Below are 25,217 nucleotides of genomic sequence, written 5' to 3'. Positions count from 1 at the left end.
ATCCTACAGCCTCAGCAAATGTTGTCCAATCTCAAGAAGAATTTCTGGCCTACAATTTGAAGTACTTGTTTTAATAGTTGTCAAGACCAGGAACGAATCAGCACAGAAGTACATAATCAAGGCATATTTCTTCAACACAGTCCAAGGCTAAAATGTTAGCAACCATCTCAGATCTGAATATTGATACCTTGTCTGATAACCTTTTCTTAATAGTCACTTAAAACTTTGGAAACAAAAACCTGTACGACCTATAACTGATTCTTTTGAACCATCTGTGTACATATGCAAAAATCTCTAATAACTGTCTTGTATATATTTCTGAACTTCCTGTACCACTGATAAACTATCACTCGTCATCTTGATCTTTCCCTGAAGGCTCAGATCAACCACAAGCAAACAGAAGAAAATGTGGAGGAGTGACAGAAAGGGGCACACTGGGGCCATAATCCACATTAAACAACCCAAGACTTTGTGTCCATTCATTTTCCATTCACCCAAAGCTGAAGATCTTACAAAAACAGTGCTCCCAACACTCTACTAATATTGCCAATATTGGATAGCCAACTTTATGTCATCTTACATACACCCAATAAACCATTGCTAACTGTGACCTGTGTAGATGTAAAAGTACTTCACCCATTTCTACCAGTAGTCCTGAAATTGAGGATGATTTAATAGCATCACAACATAATCTCAATGCTTGAGCTTGAACTTCATCTAGGGGCTTTAAGACTTATGGTGAGGCTGACCTATACGCAACACATCCATAAACAAAGTCAGATCTGATTAAAGCAATATACATTTGTTTAAGTGACATCTTACTTGCACCCCAATCACACACAACTAAGCACCTAAGCACATTAAGGGCACTTTCACACTTCTCTACCAGTTTATTCACTTGCACCTTCCACATTAGCCTTGCGTCCATCCACATACCTAGAAACTTTCCCACTGATTCTTGTTGAAGGGATTTACTGTATAACTTGAGATCAATAGTGGGTGTAATGTTCCTTTCAGAAAAACAAATCATTTGAGTCTTTGCAACAGAAAACTTAAAACCCCACCAACATCCCCATTCCTCTGCTTCATTAGTAGCTGCCTGAATTTTGCTAACCATATAGCTTATATTCCTGCCTCTCTTCTATGTTTTATTATCATCAGCATGTAATGATTTGGAAATGCCTTAGTTAACATTTAAGCAAATACCATTTATCATAATACTAAAAAGGAGTGGGTTACACATACTCCCCTGCGGAGTACCATTCTTTACCTCACACTCCTTAAAGAATGTTGTTCCCACTGTAACTTACCTTTCTATCACATAAAAAATCTTGAATCCAATTGAATATTCTATCAGCTATTCACATCTTTACCAGTTTAAGCAGCAATCCTTGTGTCCATAACATATCATAAGCTTTCTCTACATCAAAGAAAACTGCTACCACTCATTCTTTATTAACTCGGGCCTTATAAATACCAGATTCCAAACTTAAGACCGAGTCCATGGTCATTCTCCCTTTATGAAATCCAGATTGGTGTACAGCTACATTTCCACTATTTTCCACAAATAAGATAGCCTTGCTATAACCATTCATTCCATTATCTTACATACATGTGAAGTTAGCAAAATAGTCTATAACTGGAAGGATCTTAAGGATAACAAGCGCTAATTTCCAGGAAGTAGGAAGTCACTCTTCAACTTATATTGCATTAAAGAATTTCAAAACCAACATCAGACTGTCAGGAAGGGTAGGTTGATGATTGGACAAAATTGCAACTAGCAGGGTGAGTATCAGTGCATTAGGGATCCAGAATCAAAGAGGGTAGCAAATACTGTATTCAAAGAGTTATATCTCAATGCATGGAGTATAAGAAATGTACACTTGTTACACTTTTACAAATATCAGTTATGATGTTATGGCCATCAATGAATCATAGCTGAAGGATGGTTGTAGCTGGGAGCTGAATGTCCAAGGTTACACATTCTATCAGAGGGATAGGAAGGCAGGCAGGCAGGGTGGCGTGGCACTGCTACTAAAGACTGGCATCAAATCATTAGAAAGATGTGACATAGGATCTGAAGATGTTGAATCCTTGTGGGTCGAGTTAAAAAACTGCCAGCGTAAAAGGACTCTGAAGGCAGTATATGCAGGCCTCCAAACAATAGCTGGGATGTGGACAACAGATTACAATGGAAAATGGTAAAGGCATGTCAAAAGGGCAATGTTATAATAGACATGGGAGATTTTAACATGCAAGTAGATTGGAAAATCAGGTTGGTAATGGAACTCAAGAGAGGGAAGTTGTTGAATGCCTATGAAATAGCTTTTTTAGAGCAGTTTGTCATTGAGCCTACTAGGGGATCAGCTATACGGGATTGGGTTTTATGTAATGAACTGAATAGCGAGTTTAAGGTAAAGGAAACTTTAGGAGACAGTTATCACAATATGATTGAATTCAACTTGAAACTTGATAGAGAGAAAGTAAAGTCTCATGTAGCAGTACTTCAGTGGAGTAAAGGAAATTACAGTGGTACAAGAGAAGAGATGGCCAAAATAAATTGGAAAGAGATACTGGCAGGAATGACAGCAGAGCAGAAATAGCCTGAATTTCTGGGAAAAAATGAGGAAAGTGCAGGATAGATGTATTCCAAAGACAAAGGAATACTCAAATGGCAAACAGTACAACTGTGGCTCACAAGGGAAGTCAAAGTAAATGTAAAAGCAAAAGAGAGAGCACACAACAAAGCAAAAGTTAGTGGGAAGATAAAGGATTGGTATGCTTTTTAAAACCTACAGAATACAATTAAAAGAATTATTAGGAGGAAAAAAATAAAGTATTAAAGCAAGCTATCAAACAATATCAAAGTGGATAATAAAAGCTTTTTCAAGTTTATAAAAAGAGTTAAGAATGGATATAGGACCGCTAGAAAACGATGTCAGAAAAATAATAATGGAGGACAAAGAGATGGCAAATGAACTAAATGACTATTTTGCATCAATCTTCACTGTGGAACACACCAGCAGTGTTCCAGGTGTTCAAGGGTAGATGATGCACCCTAGGGTTCTGAAAGAGGTAACAGTAGAGACTGTGGAGGCATTAGTAATGATCTTTCAAGAATCATTGGATTCTGGCATGGCTCCAGAGGACTGGAAAATTGCAAATATCACTCCACTCTTTGAGAAAAGAGGAAGACAGCAGAAAGGAAATTATAGGCCAGTTAGGCTGAATTCAGTGGTTGGGAAGATGTTGGAGTAATTGCTAAGGATGAGGTTATGAAGTACTTGGTGACACAGGACAAGATATGACAAAGTCAGTATAGTTTCCTTAAGGGAAAATCCTGCCTGACAAATTTGTTGGAATTCTTTGAGGAGATTACAAGTAGGATGGATAAAGGGGATGTAGTGGATGTTGTGTATTTAGACTTTCAGAAAGCCTTTGACTAGGTGCCATACATAAGGCTGCTTACCAAGTTATGAGCCCATGTTATTACAGGAAAGTTAGTGGCATGGGAATAAATGGATCCTTGTCTGGCTGGCTGCCAGTGACTAGTGGTGTTCCACAGCGGTTGGTGTTGGGACCGCTTTTTTTAAATGCTGTATATCAATGATTTAGATGATAGAAAAGATGGCTTTGTTGTCAAGTTTGTTGATGATATGAAGATTGGAGGAGGGGAAGGTAGTGTTGAGGAAACAGAAAGGCTGCAGAAGGACTTAGACAGACTGGGAGAATGGACAACAAAGTGGCAAATGAAATACAAAGTTGGAAAATGTATGGTCATGCTCTTTGGTAGTAGAAATAATTGTGCAGACTAAATGGGGAGAAAATCCAAAAATCTGAGATGCAAAGGGACTTGGGGGTCCTTGTGCAGAACAACCTAAAGGTTAACTTGCAGGCAGGGCCAGTGGTGAGGAAGTCAAATGCGATGTTAACATTCATTTCAGGAGCAATACAAGAGCAAGAATGTGATGCCAAGGCTTTATAAGGCACTGGTGAGGTCTCAGCTTGAGTATTGTCAACAGTTTTCGGCTCCTTATTTAAGAAAAGGTGTGCTGGCATTGGAGGGGGTTCAGAGGAGGTTTGCAAGGATGACTCCGGGAATGAAAGGATTATCATACGAGGAACATTTGATGGCTCTGGGCCTGTACTCGCCGGAATTTAGAAGGATGAAGGGAGATCTCATTGAAACCTTCTGAAAGTTGCAAGAAAGGTTTAGACAGAATAGATGTGAAAAAGATGCTTCCCATGGTGGGGGAGTCTAGGACAAGTGGGCACAGCCTCAGGTTAGAGTGGTGTCCATTTAAAACAGAGTTGTGGAGAAATTTCTTTAACCAGAGGGTTACCACAAGCAGCTGTGGAGGCCAGGTCGTTAGATGTACTTAAGGCGGTGATTGATAGGTTCTTTGGTGGCCACACCATCAAAGGTTATGAGAAGAAGGCCGGGGAGTGGAGGAGAGGAGGGGGCAAAAGAAAGGATCAGCCATGATTGAATGGTGGAACAGACTCAATGGGCTAAATAGCTTCATTCTGCTCCTATGTCTTATAAGTTTTGACATTGAAAACCAGGTAAACAAAATATAACAAATATCATTTTTCCCAGGTGATGAATAACCAGCATTAATGATAGCCCTTTTAAGTTCAAACAATGTAAATCTGACATCCAAGCAGGAACTGGAACATTTTTTCTCAGCAATCTGAGGATGGCTTGCCAAAACTGTTTCTCTGTAAGACCTCTTTTCTTTACTTAAATTGGCCGAACTATGTGCTCTGACATATGTTTTTGCTAATAACTCTGCTTTTTCAGAGTCAATAACTGCAGCCTTCTCCCTATCATAAAAAATAGGTAATGCATCAAGTTTTCTAAGTCCCCCAACCCCCCGTTTTCTGTGTCACATCCCAAACTTCCCCTACCTGGATCTCTTTCCCAAAGCTATCACAATACGTTCTCCAATTTATTTTCTTTGCCCTTCTCACTAATTTTCTAACCATAGCTTGAGCTCTTTTATATTGTATGAAAGATGAATAGGAGTAACACTGCCTAACTTTCTTAAAGCTTTATTCACTCTTTCAAAGCTCTTCTACATTCATCTGCCCACCAGGAAACAGCTTTCCTTTTATTATCACCCAACAATCTGGGAATTGATCCCTGAGCTATTGAGTGAGTACAGAGCACAAGGTATTATTTCACAACTCGATATCTTCCAAAACCATATGATCGGGAAATCTACTTTCACATAAATCATCAAATATGTCCCAATTTGCTGCTTTAAAATTCCATCTGGGGATATGAGATCTTTTCCTCTGATACTCATCTATTCCTATTATACAGATAGTGGGGAAATGATCACTACCCACTGCCGTATCATTATACACTTCCTAGTTACACACACTTGCTATATCCTCAGATAACAGTTTAAGATCTATCGCAGTCATAGTGTTGGTAAATAGATATATCCTTGTACTCCTATCATCATTCAACCACACCAAACACTTTTCTTCCACAAAGTTGTCTACCACTAAAGGCCGATTTATACTTGAGCATCACATCTACGCCATTGGTATCACGTACCCTACGCCGTACCTACGCTGCAGGGTGACGTGCACCTCCCCAAAAAACTCACTCACGCATCGCGGTGATGCAGACCGTAACAACTGTGATTGGTCTGCTTGATAGCATCACATTTCCGGTTGCTTCTTCTCCGCCATGTCTGTACACTGATGCAAAATAGATGAATCAACTCGTCAAGTCTACCTGCCGACATGCGAAAATGTTTGAAATGTGTTTCCTTGTCCATATCTCTCATGAAGAAACTCAACACAGTGGCATAGAAACCTCACCGCCAACTAGCATTTTGGAGCACACCAATGCATGCACGCTACGGTGTAGAGCGGCGCAGAAGTGAAAATCAGGGCTACAGCGTAGGCTGCAGTGTAGCCCGTACACACAATTATAAATCAGCCTTAATCCATTCATATTTGTGTTACTGCAACCTCACGTTATACTATGAGCCTTAAAATACACACACCATACTGTATAACCTTACTTTTCCCATTTCAAAATATCATAAGACCATAAGATATAGGAGCAGAAGTAGGCCAATTGGCCTATCAAATCTGCTCCACCATTCAATAATGGGCCGATCCAATTCTTCCAGTCATCCCCACTCCACTGCTTTCACCCCATACCCTTTGATGCCCTGGTTAATCAAGAACTTATCTATCTCTGCATTAAATACACCCAATGACTCGGCCTCCACAGCCGCTCATGGCAACAAGTTCCATAGATTTACCACCCTCTGACTAAAGTAATTTCTCCACATCTCAGCTCTAAAAGGACGACCTTCAATCCTGAAGTCGTTTCCTCTTCTCCTAGAATCCCCTACCATGAGAAATAACTTTGCCATATTTAATCTGTTCAGGCCTTTTAACATTCTGAATGTTTCTATGAGATCCCCGTTCATTCTCCTGAACTCCAGGGAATACAGCCCAAGAGCTGCCAAACGTTCCTCATAGGGTAATCCTTTCATTCCTGGAATCATTCTCATGAATCTTCTCTGAACCCGTAACAGTATTAAAATGTACAAAAGAGACTTCAAAATTGATAAAAATAGACACTCCTCTATTTTTTGATATTGACGAAGAGTGATATTGAGAACTCTTCCAAAATTTAAAAAAACGATTTTCATCTTCCCTACAGATGTGGGTCTCTTGCGCAAAAATAATATTGGCTTGAAATGTTCTCAATTTCTTAAAGACCTTTCTACGCTTAATAGGTTGATTCAAGCCATTCAGGTTCCAGGAAACTATATTAATTTTATTAACATCCATACTGAGGCTTTAATTTAGGGATTTATAAAATGAATTAGTGCGCCGAAACAAACCAAACCTGCAGGGAGGAACAGAATGGATTCGATCAGAAAGAAAAAAAACACCATGATTGACAAGTAAACCTCTCAGGACTGCCCAAATGAAAAAACCTAAACCAATAGCCCCACTCCCTGCCCCCAAAGCCAGAAAAAAAACATCCTAAAGACGGATAGCATGCTAAACTACACACCCCAATCCCTATGTCTCTAAAAGGCAGACTCTTTTTTTAAAAGTTATATACTAACACCACTGACTCAAGACACAACATCAGATATGTAGGAAAAAAATTGAAAAATTCCAAATATTATAATATTATGTCTAGCAGAGGTTAAAACATAGTTAACAGCGGCCATCTTAAATTCATTTAATAAACATTGATCACATATCCAAAAAAGAAAATTCTAACCAAGTAATAAGAAACGACTGATATTAAACTCTTACAGAACCTAAAAGAAAGCAGAAGGAAAAAATAAAACCGCCAGATGATGTCTGAACCAACAAAAAACGTAAATTGGAAGATACTTAATCGTTACTGGTTTGTTATGTGGTCGAAAGGTGGCTTTGGTGTGTGTTTATGCACCTAATGTAGATAGCTCTGAATTTTATAAGAGTTTTCTGCACTGCCGAATTTAAATGAATATAAGTTAATTATGGGCGGTGATTTTAATTGCTGTCTCAATCCCTTGATTGATAGGTCATCAACTAATCTGTGCCTTCCTAAAAAGGCTACGTCCCGCATTAACTCCTTTTTACTAGAATACGGTGTGTTAGACATTTGGAGATTTCTCCATCCTAAAGATAAAGATTTTTCTTTTTTTTCCCATGTACATCATAAATATTCAAGAATTGATTATTTTTTGTTAGAAACGTGATTGGTATCCTTTGTTGCTGATTGTGCATATGACATTATTGTGCTGGTCCACACATGCTAGTAACTCCCCTGTAATTCCATGGGCTCTTATCTTGCTAAGCAGCTTCATGTGTGGCACCTTGTCAAAGGCCTTCTGCAAATCCAGGTACACCATGTCTACTGTACCTCCTTTGTCTACCCTGCTTGTAATTTCCTCAAAAAATTGCAATAGGTTTGTCAGACAGGATTTTCCTTTCGGGAAACCATGCCGGCTTTAGCCCGTGCCTCCAGGTACTCCATAACCTCATCCCTAACAATCCATTCCACCAACTTCCCAACTACTGATGTCAGGCTAACAGACTAGTTTCCTTTCTGCTGCCTTCCACCCTTCTTAAATAGCGGAGTAACATATGCAATTTTCCAGTCATCCAGTACAACACCAGAAGCTATCGATTCTTGAAAGATCACCATTAATGCCTCCACAATCATTCCAGCTACTTCCTTCAGAACCCGAGGGTGCATTCCATCAGGTTCAGGAGATTTATCCACCCTTAGACCATTAAGCTTCCTGAGCACTTTCTCAGTCATTATTTTCACTGCACATACTTCACCTCCCTGAAACTCTTGAATGTCCGGTATACTGCAGACACCTTCCACTGGTGTTAACCTTTAACAAGGGTTATAAAATTATTATCTGCACTTCACTATTCTTTCTCCAAATTTCAATATATTTGACTCATTAACAACCCTAATCTCCAAAACTCTGTGCACTATCCCATTTTTTTGTCAAAGGTAACCATTCCTTTTCCATTGTCCATTTTCCAATTGCGTCTTATATGAATATAACTTTGTATCTCAACACTTACTCAGGTTTCCTGTTCACGTATAACATCAGGTTTATTTGGTAAATCTTCAATAAATTTCTAAACTCCTGACCATTAGCATTCCATTGTAAGATAAGCTAAACCATTAACAACCCTCCTTTGAAGTCTGAACATTATTTACTTCTCCTTGTAAGGCATCACTAGTAACTTCTTGAGTTAAGTCTTTTATCTCTAAATGTTCTTCTGCAGCTTTTAATATTATTTTACTTTCTTCTGTCCTGCTTTTAGTTTGTGCTGTTCAATTTCCCACATCTGCCATGAAAGTGACAAACTTAAATCAGAAAATCATTTGTTATACAATCATGCACTTTACACATTGTATTTAAACTGCCTGTATTCCTGATATTAATAGGTGTCATTGACACTGTATCCTGTATTTTCTGCAGAGCCTCTGCATATGTCCATTTTCACCCAAATACGCTGCACTTCCACAGCTTTCTTATGCACAGGGTACAATGCATAAGCAGAGCTATGTTCTCCCTCTATACTTGCTACAATTTAGTCTTATACCTTCACTACGATTACCATAACCATGTTCCCTGCCACACCAACCACACCAATTTTTACCCTTACACAGCTGCTGCATGACCAAATTCTGGTATTGAAAACATATCAGCGGTTGTGGCACATTGACTCAAACCTTATAACTCATATAATCTAAAGTAACCCTTTCCAGCAACTTTTTTCCATCAAATTTAATAAACACCGATAAGCTATCTGTTCTAACTCCACCATAAAACCCTTTTAAACATTTAGTGTCACACAACTTTCCCCCCAACTAATTTATTTTTAACTTGGTCCATGGATATCTCTAAAGTAGGGGTTCCCAACCTTCTTTATCTATGGGCTCCTACCATTAACTGAGGGGTCCATAAACCCAAGGTTGGGAATTGATGATCTACAGACACTCCAAAGATTACTTCCCAAAGCCACTGTCATTCCATGTATTTCTTGGTGCTACTTTCATTCCTCCTACAGCTTTTAACCCCAAAGCTTTCTCACGTTGCTTACTATCTTTACAAAATACTAAGAGTGCCCCATCTCTTAAGGGATTTGCACCCACAATATCTCCTAATGATTTTTTTTTGAATCCTTAGTTAGTCTAATTGGATTGATAGCAGAAACAGGACCTCATTTAAAACTCAACAAAACCTTAAGCTGTTCCTTCCTTCTTTTATTTATACCCTGTCGACTGCTTTCCTCACTGGACATTAAGGTACTACAATCCTCAATTGGCCACTTATATTTTAATTTCCTGGAAATGCGCCACTTGCCTTCCTCCATACAACTCCTATCACCCAATACCACCTCATATTCACTAACACCGTCTTCTCCATTGCTTCCTGCCACCTCTAACCCCCTTCCTCCCTGAGAGAAAACTCCCAACTGCATGCTCAGTCCTTTGCTCTAACCCCAATCAGTTTTGAGGAGGCAAGGTAGGACTTGGGACTTGTGTATTTCCATCCCACTCCACAGCTCATAATGAAGATAAATTAACTACTACTGACCTTCTCAATTCTCCTGCCCACTGACTTTGTGTGTGGTGCAATTCCTGATTCTCCTTGTCATGCATGCAAAAGAATCAGTGGCTAAGCTAAGAATCTCAAGGGGCTAACTTGATGAGGTATTTTTAGCATTCATATTGTAGATGAACAAACACACCTATACGAGAACATTTTTGCAATGCCTGTGTGGAGGTTGTGGCAAAGCAAGGGTTAAGAGAATGCCCAGGCAAAAATAGTGTATGGATAGTGTGCAGTCAACACAGGCAAGAAGGATCCTTGAGAGATTAGCTTGCCTTTGCACAGCATGGGGCCGGAGCCATTCAGCATGCCAAGACAAGATAAGGTCAAACAAAGAATTCTAGAGTAACATTTACTATTAGCAATTCTGAGGAGTTATTGTCCTTTAACACTCAACTCCTATTGGTTATTAACACATATATTAGCATAGTCTGTTTGGTGATTGCTTATTCAGATAAGGAATTTGACCACACACAAGATAGATAATCAGTTGGGCAATGATGATATCCAGCTCATCCATTTCTGTATAAAAATCTTGTTTATTTGTACTTTTGTTCAAACGTTAGAACAGTTTGGTGATGGGGTCAGGTTGCTCTGCTTGAGCACAAGTAAATATAGTGTGATTGCAGAATGAGTGCAAGTTTTCAGGGTCAGTTAATCAGCGATGACACCTGTACAGATGATGTTGCTGGGTATATACTTGTGAATGTATGTTTGCCACAGCTCTGTTTCTTATTAGGACTTATTACTGTGATTTGCATCATTAATTTTCAAACTACCGGTTCAGTAAGTACAAATAATTTGCATGACTTTAACAATATAGAATCCTATTAATTCTGTCAGCAAAATGACAGTGTTGTATAAATCTCCCTGAAATAAAAGAAATGTTGGGTTTACAACCCCTGTGGTACTTTGCTTCTAAATAAAGATCTCATATATGTAATGTATCTGTGGCTATTTACCTGACTATACACATATCTATACCTGGGAGTCCACATTTCGTACAACATAGTCTGAGAACACATCCAAGAGCGCTCTCCAAGGCCTCTACTTTCTGAGGAGACTTAAGAGATCATAAGATATAGGAGCAGAATTAGGCCATTTGGCTCATTGAGACTGCTCTGCCACTTCATCATGGCTGATCCATTATTTTTCACAGCTCCAATCTCCTGTTTTCTCACCATATCCTTTCATACCAATCTAGAACAACTTGTACTGCAGCCTACCAGGGAGACGGCAATTCTAGATTTACTGTTGTGCAATGAACCAGATTTGATCAGGGACCTTGAGGTAAAGGAGCCATTAGGAGGTAGTGACCATACTATGGTATGTTTTAACCTACAATTTGAGAAGGAGAAGGGAAAATCGGATGTGCCAGTATTACAGTTGAACAAAGGGAACTATGGAGCTATGTGGGAGGAGCTGGCCAAAGTTCAATGGAACAAAATACCCTAGCAGGGAAGACAGTGGAGCAACAATGGCAGGTATTTCTGGGAATAATGCAGAAGGTGCAGGATCGGTTCATTCCAAGGAGGAAGAAAGATCCTAAGGGGAGTAAGGGGCGGCCGTGGCTGACAAGGGTAGTAAAGGACAGTATAAAAATAAAAGAGAAGAAGTATAACATAGCAAAGATGAGCAGGAAGCTGGAGGACTGGGTAGCTTTTAAAGAGCAACAGAAGATAACAAAAAAGGCAATATGCAGAGAAAAAAATGAGGTACAAAGGTAAACTAGCCAAGAATATAAAGGAGGATAGTAAAAGCTTCTTTATGTATGTGAAAAGCAAAAAAAATAGTTAAGACCAAAATTGGGCCATTGAAGACAGAAACGGGTGAATTTATTATGGGGAACAAGGAAATGGCAGATGAGTTGAACAGGTACTTTGGGTCTGTCTTCACTAGCGAAGACACAAACAATCTCCCAGATGTAATAGTGGCCAAAGGAACTAAGGTAATAGATGAACTGAAGGAAATTTATATTAGGCAAGAAACAGTGTTGGAAAGACTGTTGGGTCTGAAGGCTGATAAGTCCCCGGGACCTGATGGTCTGCATCTCAGGGTACTTAAGGAGGTGGCTCTAGAAATCGTGGACGCATTGGTAATCAGTTTCTAATGTTCTATAGATTTAGGATCAGTTCCTGCGGATTGGAGGGTGGCTAATGTTGTCCCACTTTTCGAGAAAGGAGGGAGAGAGAAAACAGGGAATTATAGATTGGTTAGCCCGACGTCAGTAGTGGGAAAGACGATGGAGTCAATTATAGAAGAGGAAATTACGACACATTTGGATAGCAGTAGAAGGATCAGTCTGAGCCAGCATGAATTTACGAAGGGAAAATCATGCTTGACTAATCTTTTAGAGTTTTTTGAGGATGTAACTATGAAAATGGACAAGGGAGAGCCAGTGGATATAGTGTACCTGGACTTGCAGAAAGCTTTTGATAAAGTCCCACATAGGAGATTAGTGGGCAAAATTAGGGTACATGGTATTGGGGGCAGAGTACTGACATGGATTGAAAATTGGCTGGCTGACAGGAAACAAAGAGTAGCGATTAACAGGTCCCTTTCGGAATGGCAGATTGTGACCGGTGGGGTACGGCAAGGTTCTGTGCTGGGACCACAGCTGTTTACAATATACATTAATGATTTAGATGAAGGGATTAAAAGTAACATTAGCAAATTTGCCGATGACGCAAAGCTGGGTGGCAGTGTGAAATGTCAGGAGGATGTTATGAGAATGCAGGGTCACTTGGACAGGCTAGGTGAGTGGGCAAATGTATGGCAGATGCAGTTTAATGTGGATAAATGTAAGGTTATCCACTTTGGTGGCAAGAACAGGAAGGCAGATTACTATCTAAATGGAGTCAAGTTAGGAAAGGGGGAAGTACAACGAGATCTAGGAGTTCTTGTACATCAGTCAATGAAAGCAAGCATGCAGGTACAGCAGGCAGTGAAGAAAGCTAATGGCATGCTGGCCTTTATAACAAGAGGAATTGAGTATAGGAGTAAAGAGGTCCTTTTACAGCTGTACAGGGCCCTGGTGAGACCCCACCTGGAGTATTGTGTGCAGTTTTGGTCTCCAAATTTGAGGAAGGATTCTTACTATTGAGGGAGTGCAGCGTAGGTTCACAGGGTTAATTCCCAGAATGGCGGGACTGCCGTATGTTGAAAGATTGGAGTGACTGGGCTTGTATACACAGGAATTTAGAAGGATGAGAGGGGATCTGATTGAAACATAAGGTTATTAAGGGATTGGACATGTTGGAGGCAGGAAGCATGTTCCCGCTGATGGGTGAGTTCAGAACTAGAGGCCACAGTTTAAGAATAAGGGGTAGGCCATTTAGAACAGAGTTGAAGAAAGACTTTTTCATCCAGAGAGTGGTGGATATGTGGAATGCTCTGCCCCAGAAGGCAGTGGAGGCCAAGTCTCTGGATGCTTTCAAGAGAGAGTTAGATAGAGCTCTTATAGATAGTGGGGTCAAGGGATATGGGGAGAGGGCAGGAATGGGGTCCTGACTGTGTATGATCAGCCATGATCACAGTGAATGGCGGTGCTGGCTAGAAGGACCAAATGGCCTACTCCTGCACCTACTGTCTATTGTCTATAAGAAACTATCAACCGCTGCCTTAAATATACATAAAGACTTGGCCTCCACAGCAGCCTTTAGCAACGAATTCCACAGATTCACCCCCCCGGCTAATTTCTCCGTATCTTCATTTTATAAGGACACCACTCTAGTCTAAAGCTGTGTCCTCTGGTCCTAGACCAGGCATGGGCAAACTACGGCCCGGGGGCCATATGCGGCCCATTAAGCTTTTTAATCCGGCCCGCAGAACTTGATGAAATTATATTAATAAACCTTAACGTTTTTTCCCCGCAATTCTGGCATTTTCCCAATAGATGACACACTCTATATACATTGACCTTTGTTGAGGTGCAGCGTATTACTCCACGTTTGCGCTTTACTCTTTGTTCGGCTCGACCTATTTGTGTGAACAGGCGTTCAGCGTCATGAACATCAACAAAGCCAGCCACAGATCCAAGTTAACTGACCAACACCTCAGATCCATCCTGAGAATCGCCATAACAAAACTAAATCCAGACTTTGATGCGCTGGCTAAAAAGGGAGACCAACAACATTGTTCCCACTGAAATTAAAAATAAGTTTCTTCGTTGTGTTATGTAAAAAATGCATTTGAAAATATTTTTTTCAATAAGCCTTACATGTTACATGTCATTTCTGTTAAGTGATGGACACGAGTAGTGTGCAGGTGCACGTACGTTCTCAAAATAAAAAATGCGCTCCAGATCAAATAACGCACTCCGCATACTGGCGCGCTGTCAGTGTTCTGTCCTTGTGCTGGTTGTTGTTGAGTTTTGGCACAGGGGACAATTGAATAAGAAGGAGCAGGACAAGTAGACCTGCATCTCCTACCGTTTTTGAAATAAAGACAGTCAGGAGGAGAGTGATGATGATAATATCTTGAAGGATAACAGAATTTTCAGTGCTTTAAAATAATAACTGTTACTATTAAAAAAAGCTGTATTTTATTCATTTAATTTTCAGTGTTTTAAAAGTCATTTCAATAAATGGCTAAATACCATGGGACTTCAAAGACAGATATTTTGTTGTAATGCATTTGTTCATTTTCAATTGAAATTAAAGCACATGTTTTCTACATATCCCATGATATTTTATTTTCTCTTATGAGGTGTATTACCAAAACACTCCATCCATCTGCTCCTGGTCCGGCCCCCCTGTCAAATTTTAGAACCCTTTGTGGCCCACAAGTCAAAAAGTTTGCCCACCCCTGTCCTAGACTATCCCACTATAGAAAACATACTCACCACATCCACTCTATCAAGGCCTTTCACCATTCGATTGGTTTCAATTAGGCCACCCCCTCATTCTTCTTAATTCTATTGAGTATAGGTCCAGAGCCATCAAACTCTCGTCATATGACAAGCTATTCAATCCAGGAATCATTTCCATGAACCTCCTTTGAACCATCTCCAGAGTCAGCACAACTTTTCTAAGATAAGGGGCCCAAAACTGCTCACAAAACTCCAAGTGAAGCCTCACCAATGCTTTATAAAGCCTCAACATTACATCCTTACTTTTGTATTCTAGTCCTCTTGAAATGGATACTAACATTGCATTTGCCTTCCTCACCACAGACTCAACCTGTAAAGTAACCATAAGGGACCCTGCACAAAGACTCCAAATCCTGTTGCAGCTCAGATTTTGGAATTTTCTTTCCATTTAGTAGTTTACCCTTTTACTTCTTCTACAGAAATGTATAAGCATACTCTTCCCAATAATGTATTCCACCTGCCACTTCTTTGCCCATTCTCCTAATCTGTCTAAGCCCTTCTGTAGCTTTGTCTGTAAACTTTTCAACAAAGCTATCAATTCTATCATCCAAGTTATTGACATATAATGCAAAAGGAAGCAGTCCCAACTCAGACACCTGTAGTCACCAGCAGCCCGTCAGGAAAGGCTCCCTTTATTCCCATTCTTTACCTCCTGCCAATCAGCCACTGCTTTATCCATGCTAATACCTTTTCTGTAATACCATGGGCTGTTAACTTGTTAAGCAGCTGCATATGTTGAATCTTGTCAAGAGCTTATCAAAACCCAAGTATCTAGTAAAATACTCACTATCTTCTATAGATGTACAGTGGAGAGCATCCAAATAAGCGGCATCCCTAGATACAAGATCAGGTCAAACACTGAGTTTTCTGTGATGAGCTTACAACCCAAAGACAACAAGGCAAGGCAGGAACACTTCATTTACCTGAATAATCCCAATTCCAATGACACTCAATTAATTTAATCTTTCCAAGGAATACCAACCACTCTATATCTATACAGCATCTTGAACAATCGTTCCCTTTATCACTGGTGTGCCATTGCTGTGGTAAGCATTTCTTATAAAATGCATTCGTTTACTGGTTGGGGTATCCCTACAGTTCCTTCCAAAGCTACAATCTCAACATTACCCAGAACATGAGCAGCAGGTGCAGGGAAGGCCACCATCAGTGAGTTCACATCCAAGTCACACATCATCCTGACTTGAAAATTCTGTATACCACCGTTCCTTCACTTCTCAAGGCTAATTAGGCATGGCATATAAACACTGATCCAACAAGCCAAAAATAAATAAGATCTCTACCACTGAAAATGAAAAAAAAATTGCTCCAGCAAATTGTGACTGAAGTCCATAGCATTTTTAAACCTGCCCATTCTTAACACGTCGTTATGCTTGGGAAGATGGGCCTTCAGTAGTGAATGTTATGCTTCATATGTTAACTAAGCTTTTGGTAAAGAGTTTATTAAAGGTAACAAACAGTGCTTGCGTTTGGTGGGAAGAGAATGGATCGCTGGAGTCCCCAGCCACTTACATCACTTGTCCTTTACTGCCAAGATGTTTGTGGAAGTCAGGCTCAGCTCCAAACTTCCATTCCAAAAGTGGGAAAATATTTGGAACAAGAACTTTGCAGCATTATCCAAACTCAAACCTGCAAAGCATTTGATTTTTGGCTAAGTTAGCATAAATGATGTCGGAAAGTTTCAAAACTTTCAATGGGCCAATATGGTTCTTCAGTGATGTTAGCAGTCACAGACTGAATTACCTAAAGCAGACTGAGAACACACTTTGGTCTCTACAGCCTATAGGGGTTAGCTTACATCTGTTGAACCTCATATTTAAGCTAGTGTAGGTTGTCAACAAATGGCACAGTGGGAAGATTGACAATTTCTCTGTGGTGATGCTCTCTTCACAGGTGGTGGGTTCCTTCTAGTGGTGCTCCTCATAGTTTCAAGCTCTGCATGTGGAACAGTTTACTTGCAAAGACAAACTCCTTGTAGTGATGGTCTCAATACAGATGACAAAGCTCTCACTGTGATGTTGTGATGATTTTTTTCAGTTGATGGGTTCCATACAGTTGATGTGCTCCTTACCAATGACACTTCAGGTAACGGGATATCTACAGGTGATGGGGTACTTCCAGTCAAGATGGCATTGACCTGCGACATCTGTTGATGTCGTGGCTCCGTTATTCTTATTTAGATTCATAGGAATGGTTAAGGGGTAGCATGTGGAGTTAGGAATTAGGTTAGGGTTTAGGGACAGGGAGGAGAGAGAGTTAGAGGTCAGAGGCAGGAGTCAGTGTCCAGAGTACAGGTTAGAGCACTCCGCAGTTGAAGCCAGGGATCCTGGAGGTCGGGAGTTCAGGCACTGAGGAGACCATTAATCCCTAGGCCAGTGAGTTTCAGGTCGAAGGTCCACATGTGCAAGAGGCACAAAGACTAATGACCACCCAGATCACTGATTCCTGGGGTCAGAGATCACAAGGGCCAGTGATCCCACCAGGTCATCTGGGTCAAAGGTCCGCACAAATCCAGAAGTCACACCCACGATTGACAAGTCCTGGGTTTGAGGCAAGGAGGTCAAATCTGTGATAGGTGAGACCTGGGGTACATACCCAGAAGTCAGTGAAGTTCTGAGGTCAAAGTCCAGAGTTCAGCAAGTCCGAAGCTCAAAAGCTGAAGTTGATGAGTAGACAGCTAAAGTTGGAAGCCCAATGTCTGAGAGTTTGAGCTCAATGACTGTTGGCTTGTCCTGGGCTTGCAGGTGTGTGTGTAGGTGGGAAAGGGGTTTGATTTGCTGTTGTACGTCTGCTTGAGTTGCTCTGTTGAACCCTGTGGGCATGCCATGTTGGTGCCAGAAAGGGTGACAACATTAGTGGTCTGGCCTCAGCACATCCTAGGGTTGTTTGCACAAATAATGCATTTCATTGTATGTTTCTATGTACATGCAATAAATAAATCTGATCTGAAAACTGGTAGTGCGTTCTCTGCATACAAAAGGATCTTAATGGTGAAGGGCTTTTTTGGAGACAGTCTTTCTACAGGGGACAGGATCCGAACAGTGCAAGATGCCCTAAACACAATGGCTCCTTACGCTGACAGTCCTCCAACAGATGACAGGTTCCTTACAGTTTCTATCTACCTACAAGTGACTGGATCCTCAGAGCAACTGTCTCCATTTTACAGAACAATCTGTCAGACTTACCAATACACCTGGAGCCATCCAGGCTTGTGATAAATCCACGTGGGCAGTTACAGACGTAGCTTCCAACAGTATTGGAGCATTCACCGCCATCACACACTCCAGAAATTGTGCTGCATTCATCAATATCTGGAAAGAGAAAGAAACATATATTTTTTAACAAAAATATAAAAATTCATCAGTTGAGGCCAATGTTAGAAAACACACATTAAGGACCATAACATTTTAATATATAGGAGCAGAAGTAGGCCATTTGGCCCATCTAGTCTGCTCCGCACCATTGAACACTACTATGGAATTGCAGGTTATATCACACTTGTTGGTGTTTGTTTAAAATAAAGTCCAGAGCAAATGCTAAATTTCTGGTTATTGATGGATTGCAGGTAAAAAGAGGAGAGCTGAAATCTGGCATTCACACCAACAGAAATCAGATAAGTATCGCAGTGGCACAGCTAATAGAACTGCTGTCTAACAGAGCCAGTGAGCCAGAATTAATCTTGGGCGCTGATATTGTTTCTGTGTAGCTTATGCAACCATATGGGCATTCCTGTACGCTCCTGTTACCTCCTAATCACATAGATGCATTGGTTGGTAGGATAACTGGCCTCTTTACGTTACACATAGTGTGCACTTGAATGGTAGGGTCTGGAAGCAGGTTGATGGGAATAGGGGGAGAATAGATTACATGAAAAATTGGGAATTAATTTGACAGGTCAAACTTGATGGACAGAATGGCTTCCTTCCATGTTGTAAAAAATACAGAAAAGTCTGTAATTAGGGTGTAATAATGTAAGATGGACAATTCTCCATTGGGATAGCAAGATCATGGACCAGCTTCTGTGATTCAGAGTGGCTGGCCACAAAATAACAGTAGCATAAATCCCTGAAGAGATGCTGTTTTGGCAAAGTATTCTCCAATGATAGGCAATGGTGGAAATAGAAAACAAAGGTATTTTAAACTTTAAACAGGCAAACTATTTATAAACTCCCAGGACAGCATGACATCGTCAAGTGTTTAATGAAAGACATTTATCATAGAGTAACTCTTGAAGTTCAGATCACTTTTGTTGCTTGCAGGAATCATACCATCGCACTCCTAGAGCACTCATACTCAGTGCTCCCCCTCGCACTTATTCTAACATGCTTCCTCTCATTGAAACAAATATATCGCTCTCAGTTTGACTCTGCCAGCGCACGTTCACTCACTTGCCCACATCACCCTCATAAATACTACATGAAAGCCATTCCTATAAAAAGGAATGTTTAAGACAACAAGGCTATATTGTACAGTTGAGGGGATAATATCTTTGTGAAGGATATTTAAACTTAATGTCAATTATCCTAATCATCATATTTTGTGGTTTGCAAGGTCATTCATCAGTCATCAACAGAAAATCTATACTAAATGAATACCAAAAGCTGAATTGCAGATTGATTTCTCTTTTAAAAAAGTCCATAAAAACAAATCATCATCTAAAGCCAAAACAACACACATGAAATACTGGAAGAACTCAGTATCTACGAAAAAGAGTAAACAGTTATCAACTTGGGCCAAGATCCTTCTTCAGGACTCCCCCTGCAACCTAGTTGATCGACGTTAGACATTTGTGGATTTATAGAAAATTTTGTCAGCTCAACAAACAGTTAGAAAGCACATGCTTGTAATTTGCTAGAACTATCTCAATCAGCAAGAAATGTTAACCCAAATATTCTGGTGGGTGCAGCCACTTCTGGACACCTTATCCAGTTGGTACTAAAACCTTAAGCTCGAATGGGGATGATGAAGAGACCAGAACCAGAATCACAGTCAGATTTATTATAAGACCAGAAGATACAGGAGCAGAAGTAAGCCATTTGGCCCATCGAGTCAGCTCCACCATTCAATTATGGGCTGATCCAATTCTTCCAGTCATCCGCACTCTCCCCCCTGCCTTTACCCCATACCTTTGATGCCCTGGCTAATCAAGACTTAGCTATCTCTGCCTTAAATACACCCAGTGACTTGGCCTCCACAGCCGCTTGTGGCAACAAATTCCACTTGCCGACTAAAGTAATTTCTCTGTATCTCTGTCCTAAATGGACGTCCTTCAATCCTGAAGTTGTGCCCTCTTGTCCTAGAATCCCCTACCATGGGAAGTAACTTTGCCATGTCTAATCTGTTCAGGCCTTTTAATATTCAGAACGTTACTATGAGATCCTCCCCTCATTCTCCTGAACTGCAGGGAATACAGCACAAGAGCAGCCAGATGTTCCTCATATGGTAAGCCTTTCATTCCTGGAATCATTCTTGTGAATCTTCTCTGAACACTCTCCAATGTCAATATATCCTTTCTAAAATAAGGAGCCCAAAACTGCACACAATACTCCAAGTGTGGTCTCACGAGTGCCTTATAGAACCTCAAAATCACATCGCTGCTCTTATGTTCTATACCTCTAGAAATGAATGCCAACATTGCAACTGCCTTCTTCACAACTGACTCAACCTGGAGGTTAACCTTTAGGCTATCTTTCACAAGAACTCCCAAGTCCCTTTGCATCCGTGCATTTTGAATTCTCTCCCCATCTAAATAATAGTCTGCCCATCTATTTCTTCCACCAAAGTGCATCACCATACACTTTCCAAAATTGTATTTCATTTGCCACTTCTTTGCCCATTCCTCTAAACTATCTAAGTCTCTCTGCAGGCTCTCTGTTTCCTTAAAACGAACTGCTCATCTCCTGCCTATTTTTTCTATAATCTCTGTTGCATTCTATCTTTGATTTATTTCTGTTTTCCCCTTCCTCAACCATCACTCCGGTTCCCATTCCCCTACCAAATTAGATTAAACCTTCCCTAACAGCTCTATTAAATGTGCCCACTAGGATATTGGACCCCCCTGGGTTCAGGTGTAACCCGTCCTTTTTGTACAGGTCATACCTCCCCCAGAAGAGGCCCCAATGATCCAGCAATCTGAAGCCCTGCCCCTACACCAGCCATACATTAATACGCCTGATCATGCTATTCTTGTACTCGCCAGAACGTGGCACAGGCAGCAATCCTAAGGTTACCACCCTAGTGGTCCTGCTTTTCAGCTTCCTACCTCACTCCCTGAATTCTCTCTTCAGGACCTGACATACATCGCAAAAATTATCACTGACAAACATTGCAAAATTTGCTATTTTGCAGCAGTAGTACAGTGCAAGGTGTAGAAATTACTGTATTTTACAAAATAAATTAATAGTGCAAAATGCAAGCAACAAGTAGAGTTCATGGGTTCACAGACTAATCAGAAATCTGATGACAGAGGGGAAGAAGCTGTCTCTGAACTATTGAGTTTGGGTATTCACTTCCCTGATGGTAGTAATGTGAAGATGGACTGCTTTAATGAGTTGGTCCCAGGTTAGACTCTAAGATGTTGACACCCAGGAACTTGAAGCTGCTCACCCTTACCACCCTGACCCTTCAATGAGTACTACTGTGTTTTCCTAATTTATTCTCCCCAAAGTCTACAATCAATTCCTTGTCTTGCTGTTGTTGAGTGTGAGGTTATTGTTGTGACACCACTCAACCAATTGTTCTATCTCTCTTCTGTACACCTCCATATTGATATTTTGCCAAAAATAGTGGTGTTGTGGTGACCCATTTCCTGGCACATCCAAACCGGCTCACAATTAGATAGCCTACGGGGGTTTGCGAGCACAGAGCTTTGGAGTCTCTGCGCCACGGGGGGGGCAGGTTGAGGGAGGCTTAAAAGTGAGGCTGAGGATTTCGAATAAAGTTTTTTTCCTTCGACTGCAGTTACCGACTCCGTGTCGTAATTTTAGCGCTGCATGTAGCACACCGCTACAGTGTCATCATCAGTGAATTTGTAGCTGGTATATGAGCTGTGCCTACCTTCAGTCACGAGTGCAGAGTCTGGACCTTTGGCATTTGGCATGTCATCTAAAACTCTGACAAACTTCTACAGATGCACGGTGGCATCCTGACTGATTGTACCATGTGTGGCCTGGTAAAGAAACACCACAGCCAAAGAAAGGAAAAGCCTACAAGAAGTGGAGGATGCAGCCAAGTTCATAACAGGAAAAGCCCTCCCCACCATTGAGCATATCTACAAAGAGTTCTGCCACGAGAAAGCAGCATCAACCATCAAAAACCCTCACCATCTAGGCCATGCTCTTTTCTTACTGCTACCATCAGGAATGAGGTAGATCCCACATTACTGGGTTCAGGAATATTTACTACCCTTCAACCATCAGCCTCCTGAACCAGCATGGGCATCTTTATTCACCATGACACTGAAAAAAGTCACTGAACACAACCTATGGGCTCCCTTTCAAAGACTCTACATCTCATGTGCTCAGTATTATTTATGTATATCTGTAATTTTTTTTTGTATTTGCAGTTTGTCTTCTTTTGCGAATTGGTAGCTGTCAGTCTGTATGCACAGCTTGCTTTTCAGTGATTCTATTGTACTTCTGTGAATGCCTGCAAGAAACTGAATCCCAGGGTAGTATTTGGTGACATGTATGGACATTGGTAATAAATTTACTTTGAACTTTAACCCATATCATCAAGATAAATTTCATGGTAGTCTCTCTGACAGGTTGGTGCTCCAACTTTCAGATAACATTGGTTTGAAAGGAGGTGGCTCTTGATGTCCATGATAAGATAGGAAGACTGAAAGCCTCATGAATGTAAACAATTCCAGTATTTTGAGGAATATATTGGGTCAGTCTTGAGGTGAGAGTCAAGAATGAAGGGAGAGAAATGGGAAATGGTGGTGTTTATAGTTAAATTACTTCCTTTAGTCTTTAGAGCTCAGTTCTCCTCGACACAATTGGCACAGGTACTGGTTACCCCAAAGCAAACCAGAGATATAACAAGGATCAAAAGCTGTTATCAAGTCCTGCTAATATCAGCTTCAGTCTTAATTTATAATGGACTTAGCAGAGGCTCCTTGAGCTCATTCCCAGATTGAGCAAGGTTATTTGATCCTATACAGCATCCGCATTGTGTTCCCTATATCACCTGAATCTCCACACTCCTTTGATCTCGGTTTTGAATACATCTAATGACTGAGCACTCAGTGCATTCTAAGGTAGAGAGTTCCAAAGGTATTCGTCCCCTGTGTAATTTATCTTTCCCTCATTCATAAGTAGAAAACATTTTATCCTGAGACTATCTAAAATACACACCTCAAGGAGCAGCCTTCTCAATACTTCCCTGATAATCTCTCTCAGAATCTTGTATGTCTCAATGAGATTGCCTCTCGCTCTACTAAACATCGGGTGCTTTAGCTAATCTATTTGATCTTTGCTCACAGTGCACTCTCGTTTCAGGAATCAGTCACAGGAATCTGCATTGCACACTAATGGAAGATGCAGCATTTGCTCTTTGCCAAGATAAGAATCAGCATGATTCACAGTAGATGTATGTGTTTGTACATTGGATACCTGTGACTAATGGATGGTACTGTTGTTAATTATTTGCCCTGGGTACAAATTCCAATGCTATAAAAGTGACTGGCATAATTCCTAAACTCATCTTGGTATCAAGAGACCTGGTGAGCCTGCATCCAGAACATTAGATACAGGGCTGGTCTCCCTACTGAAATAGAAACATTTAGAATGGAGGAAGTACTTTGAAACTTGATCAGGTTAACTCCTGGGAGGCTGAGATGGGTAATGATCTTGTTGGAAGAATGCGAACAAAGCTGCAATGTTCTTTACACATACTCTGAAGACTGAGAGGAGATCAGATTTAAGCATAATAAGTTCTTATGGGGCCTGTCTGGATAAATACTGTACAAGAATGATATCTCCATGGATGGAGTGATTTCAAGTGGGCCCAACCAAATCGAGAAAGGAGGCTATACACAGGTCGGGGTGAGCAATTTAAAAAGGAGTGTTTATAAGCTTTCAGATTTTTCCAGCAGCCCAATCATGATTCATTAGCAAGGGCAAATAAAAGTAAGGTAGGGACAAGTGGAGTGGCCATTGTTGGACTTACCATGGTGTGTGTGGGCCAGTGTTATAGTGGGGAGGCTTTGGCTAAAGAGGCTTGGGCAAGGTAAGTTTCTTCTGCATTCTTCATCAGATAGTGCAGTGAGAATGGTTCTAGGGACTATGTTGTGTTCCTTGTGTGAGATGTGGGAATCCAGCCTCCTGGATAAACACATCTACACCAGATGTACTGAACTGCAGCTCCTCAGTGAACAGATTAAGAAACTGGAGCTGCAGCTCCATGATGCTTAGCTCATACAGGAAACTAAAGAGATCATAGGTAGGAGCTACAGGGAGCAAGTCACCCTTAAATTGCAGGAACCAGGTAACTGAGTGATTGTCAGGAGAGGGAAAGGAAATGGGCAGCCAGGACTGAGTACCTCTGTGGCCTTTCCTCTCAATAATAAGTATATTGCTTTGGATACTGTTGAGGGGGACGACCTACTGGGGGAGGGGGGAGGGTTAGACAAAGCAACCGGTCTGGCTTGTCTGGCACTATGGCTCAGAAGGGAAATGGGTCAACGAGGAATGCAGTAGTAATAGGGCATTCCACAGTTAGGAGTAGACATAAGATTCTATGGATACGAAAGAGACATCCGGATGGTATATTGCCTCCTAGGTGCCAGGGTAAAGGACATTTTGGATTCTAAAGGGTGAAGGAGGGTGAACAGCCGGAAGTCTTGGTACATATTGGCATCAATGACATAGATAGAAAAGGGGAGGAGGTCCTGAAGAGAGAATACAGGGAGCTAGTTCGAAAGCTGAAAAGCAGGACCTCCACGGTAATAATCTCTGGATTGCTGCCTGTGCCACACGTCAGAGAGAGTAAGAATAGGACGATTTGACAGATGGATGTGTGGCTATGGAACTGGTGCAAGGAGCAGTGATTTAGATTTGCTGTAATTTGAGCTTCCTTACAGGTTTGTGGATGGTATTAATCCAGTATTTCTTCAGGATCCTAGCCACCCTTCCAGAAACTGTGGAAATATACCATCCACAAACCTATAAGGAAGTTCAAATTACAGCTTATGTGGGTCAAAG

The 25,217-nt window shown here is 40.9% G+C and overlaps 1 protein-coding gene across 1 annotated transcript in view; it reads right to left on the bottom strand.

Annotated features, from left to right (window-relative positions):
• fbn2b (fibrillin 2b) overlaps nucleotides 1-25,217 on the bottom strand; it is a 274,386-nt gene that overhangs the window by 128,317 nt on the left and 120,852 nt on the right. The window contains exon 8 of the mRNA XM_059991505.1: nucleotides 18,198-18,323. Within this exon, the coding sequence (XP_059847488.1) occupies nucleotides 18,198-18,323 (126 nt within the window). The remainder of the gene's footprint in view (nucleotides 1-18,197; nucleotides 18,324-25,217) is intronic.

Source organism: Hypanus sabinus, chromosome 16, assembly GCF_030144855.1.
Source record: "Hypanus sabinus isolate sHypSab1 chromosome 16, sHypSab1.hap1, whole genome shotgun sequence".
In the NCBI taxonomy this organism is placed as follows: domain Eukaryota; kingdom Metazoa; phylum Chordata; class Chondrichthyes; order Myliobatiformes; family Dasyatidae; genus Hypanus; species Hypanus sabinus.
This window is presented reverse-complemented; position numbering and strand designations above follow the sequence as displayed.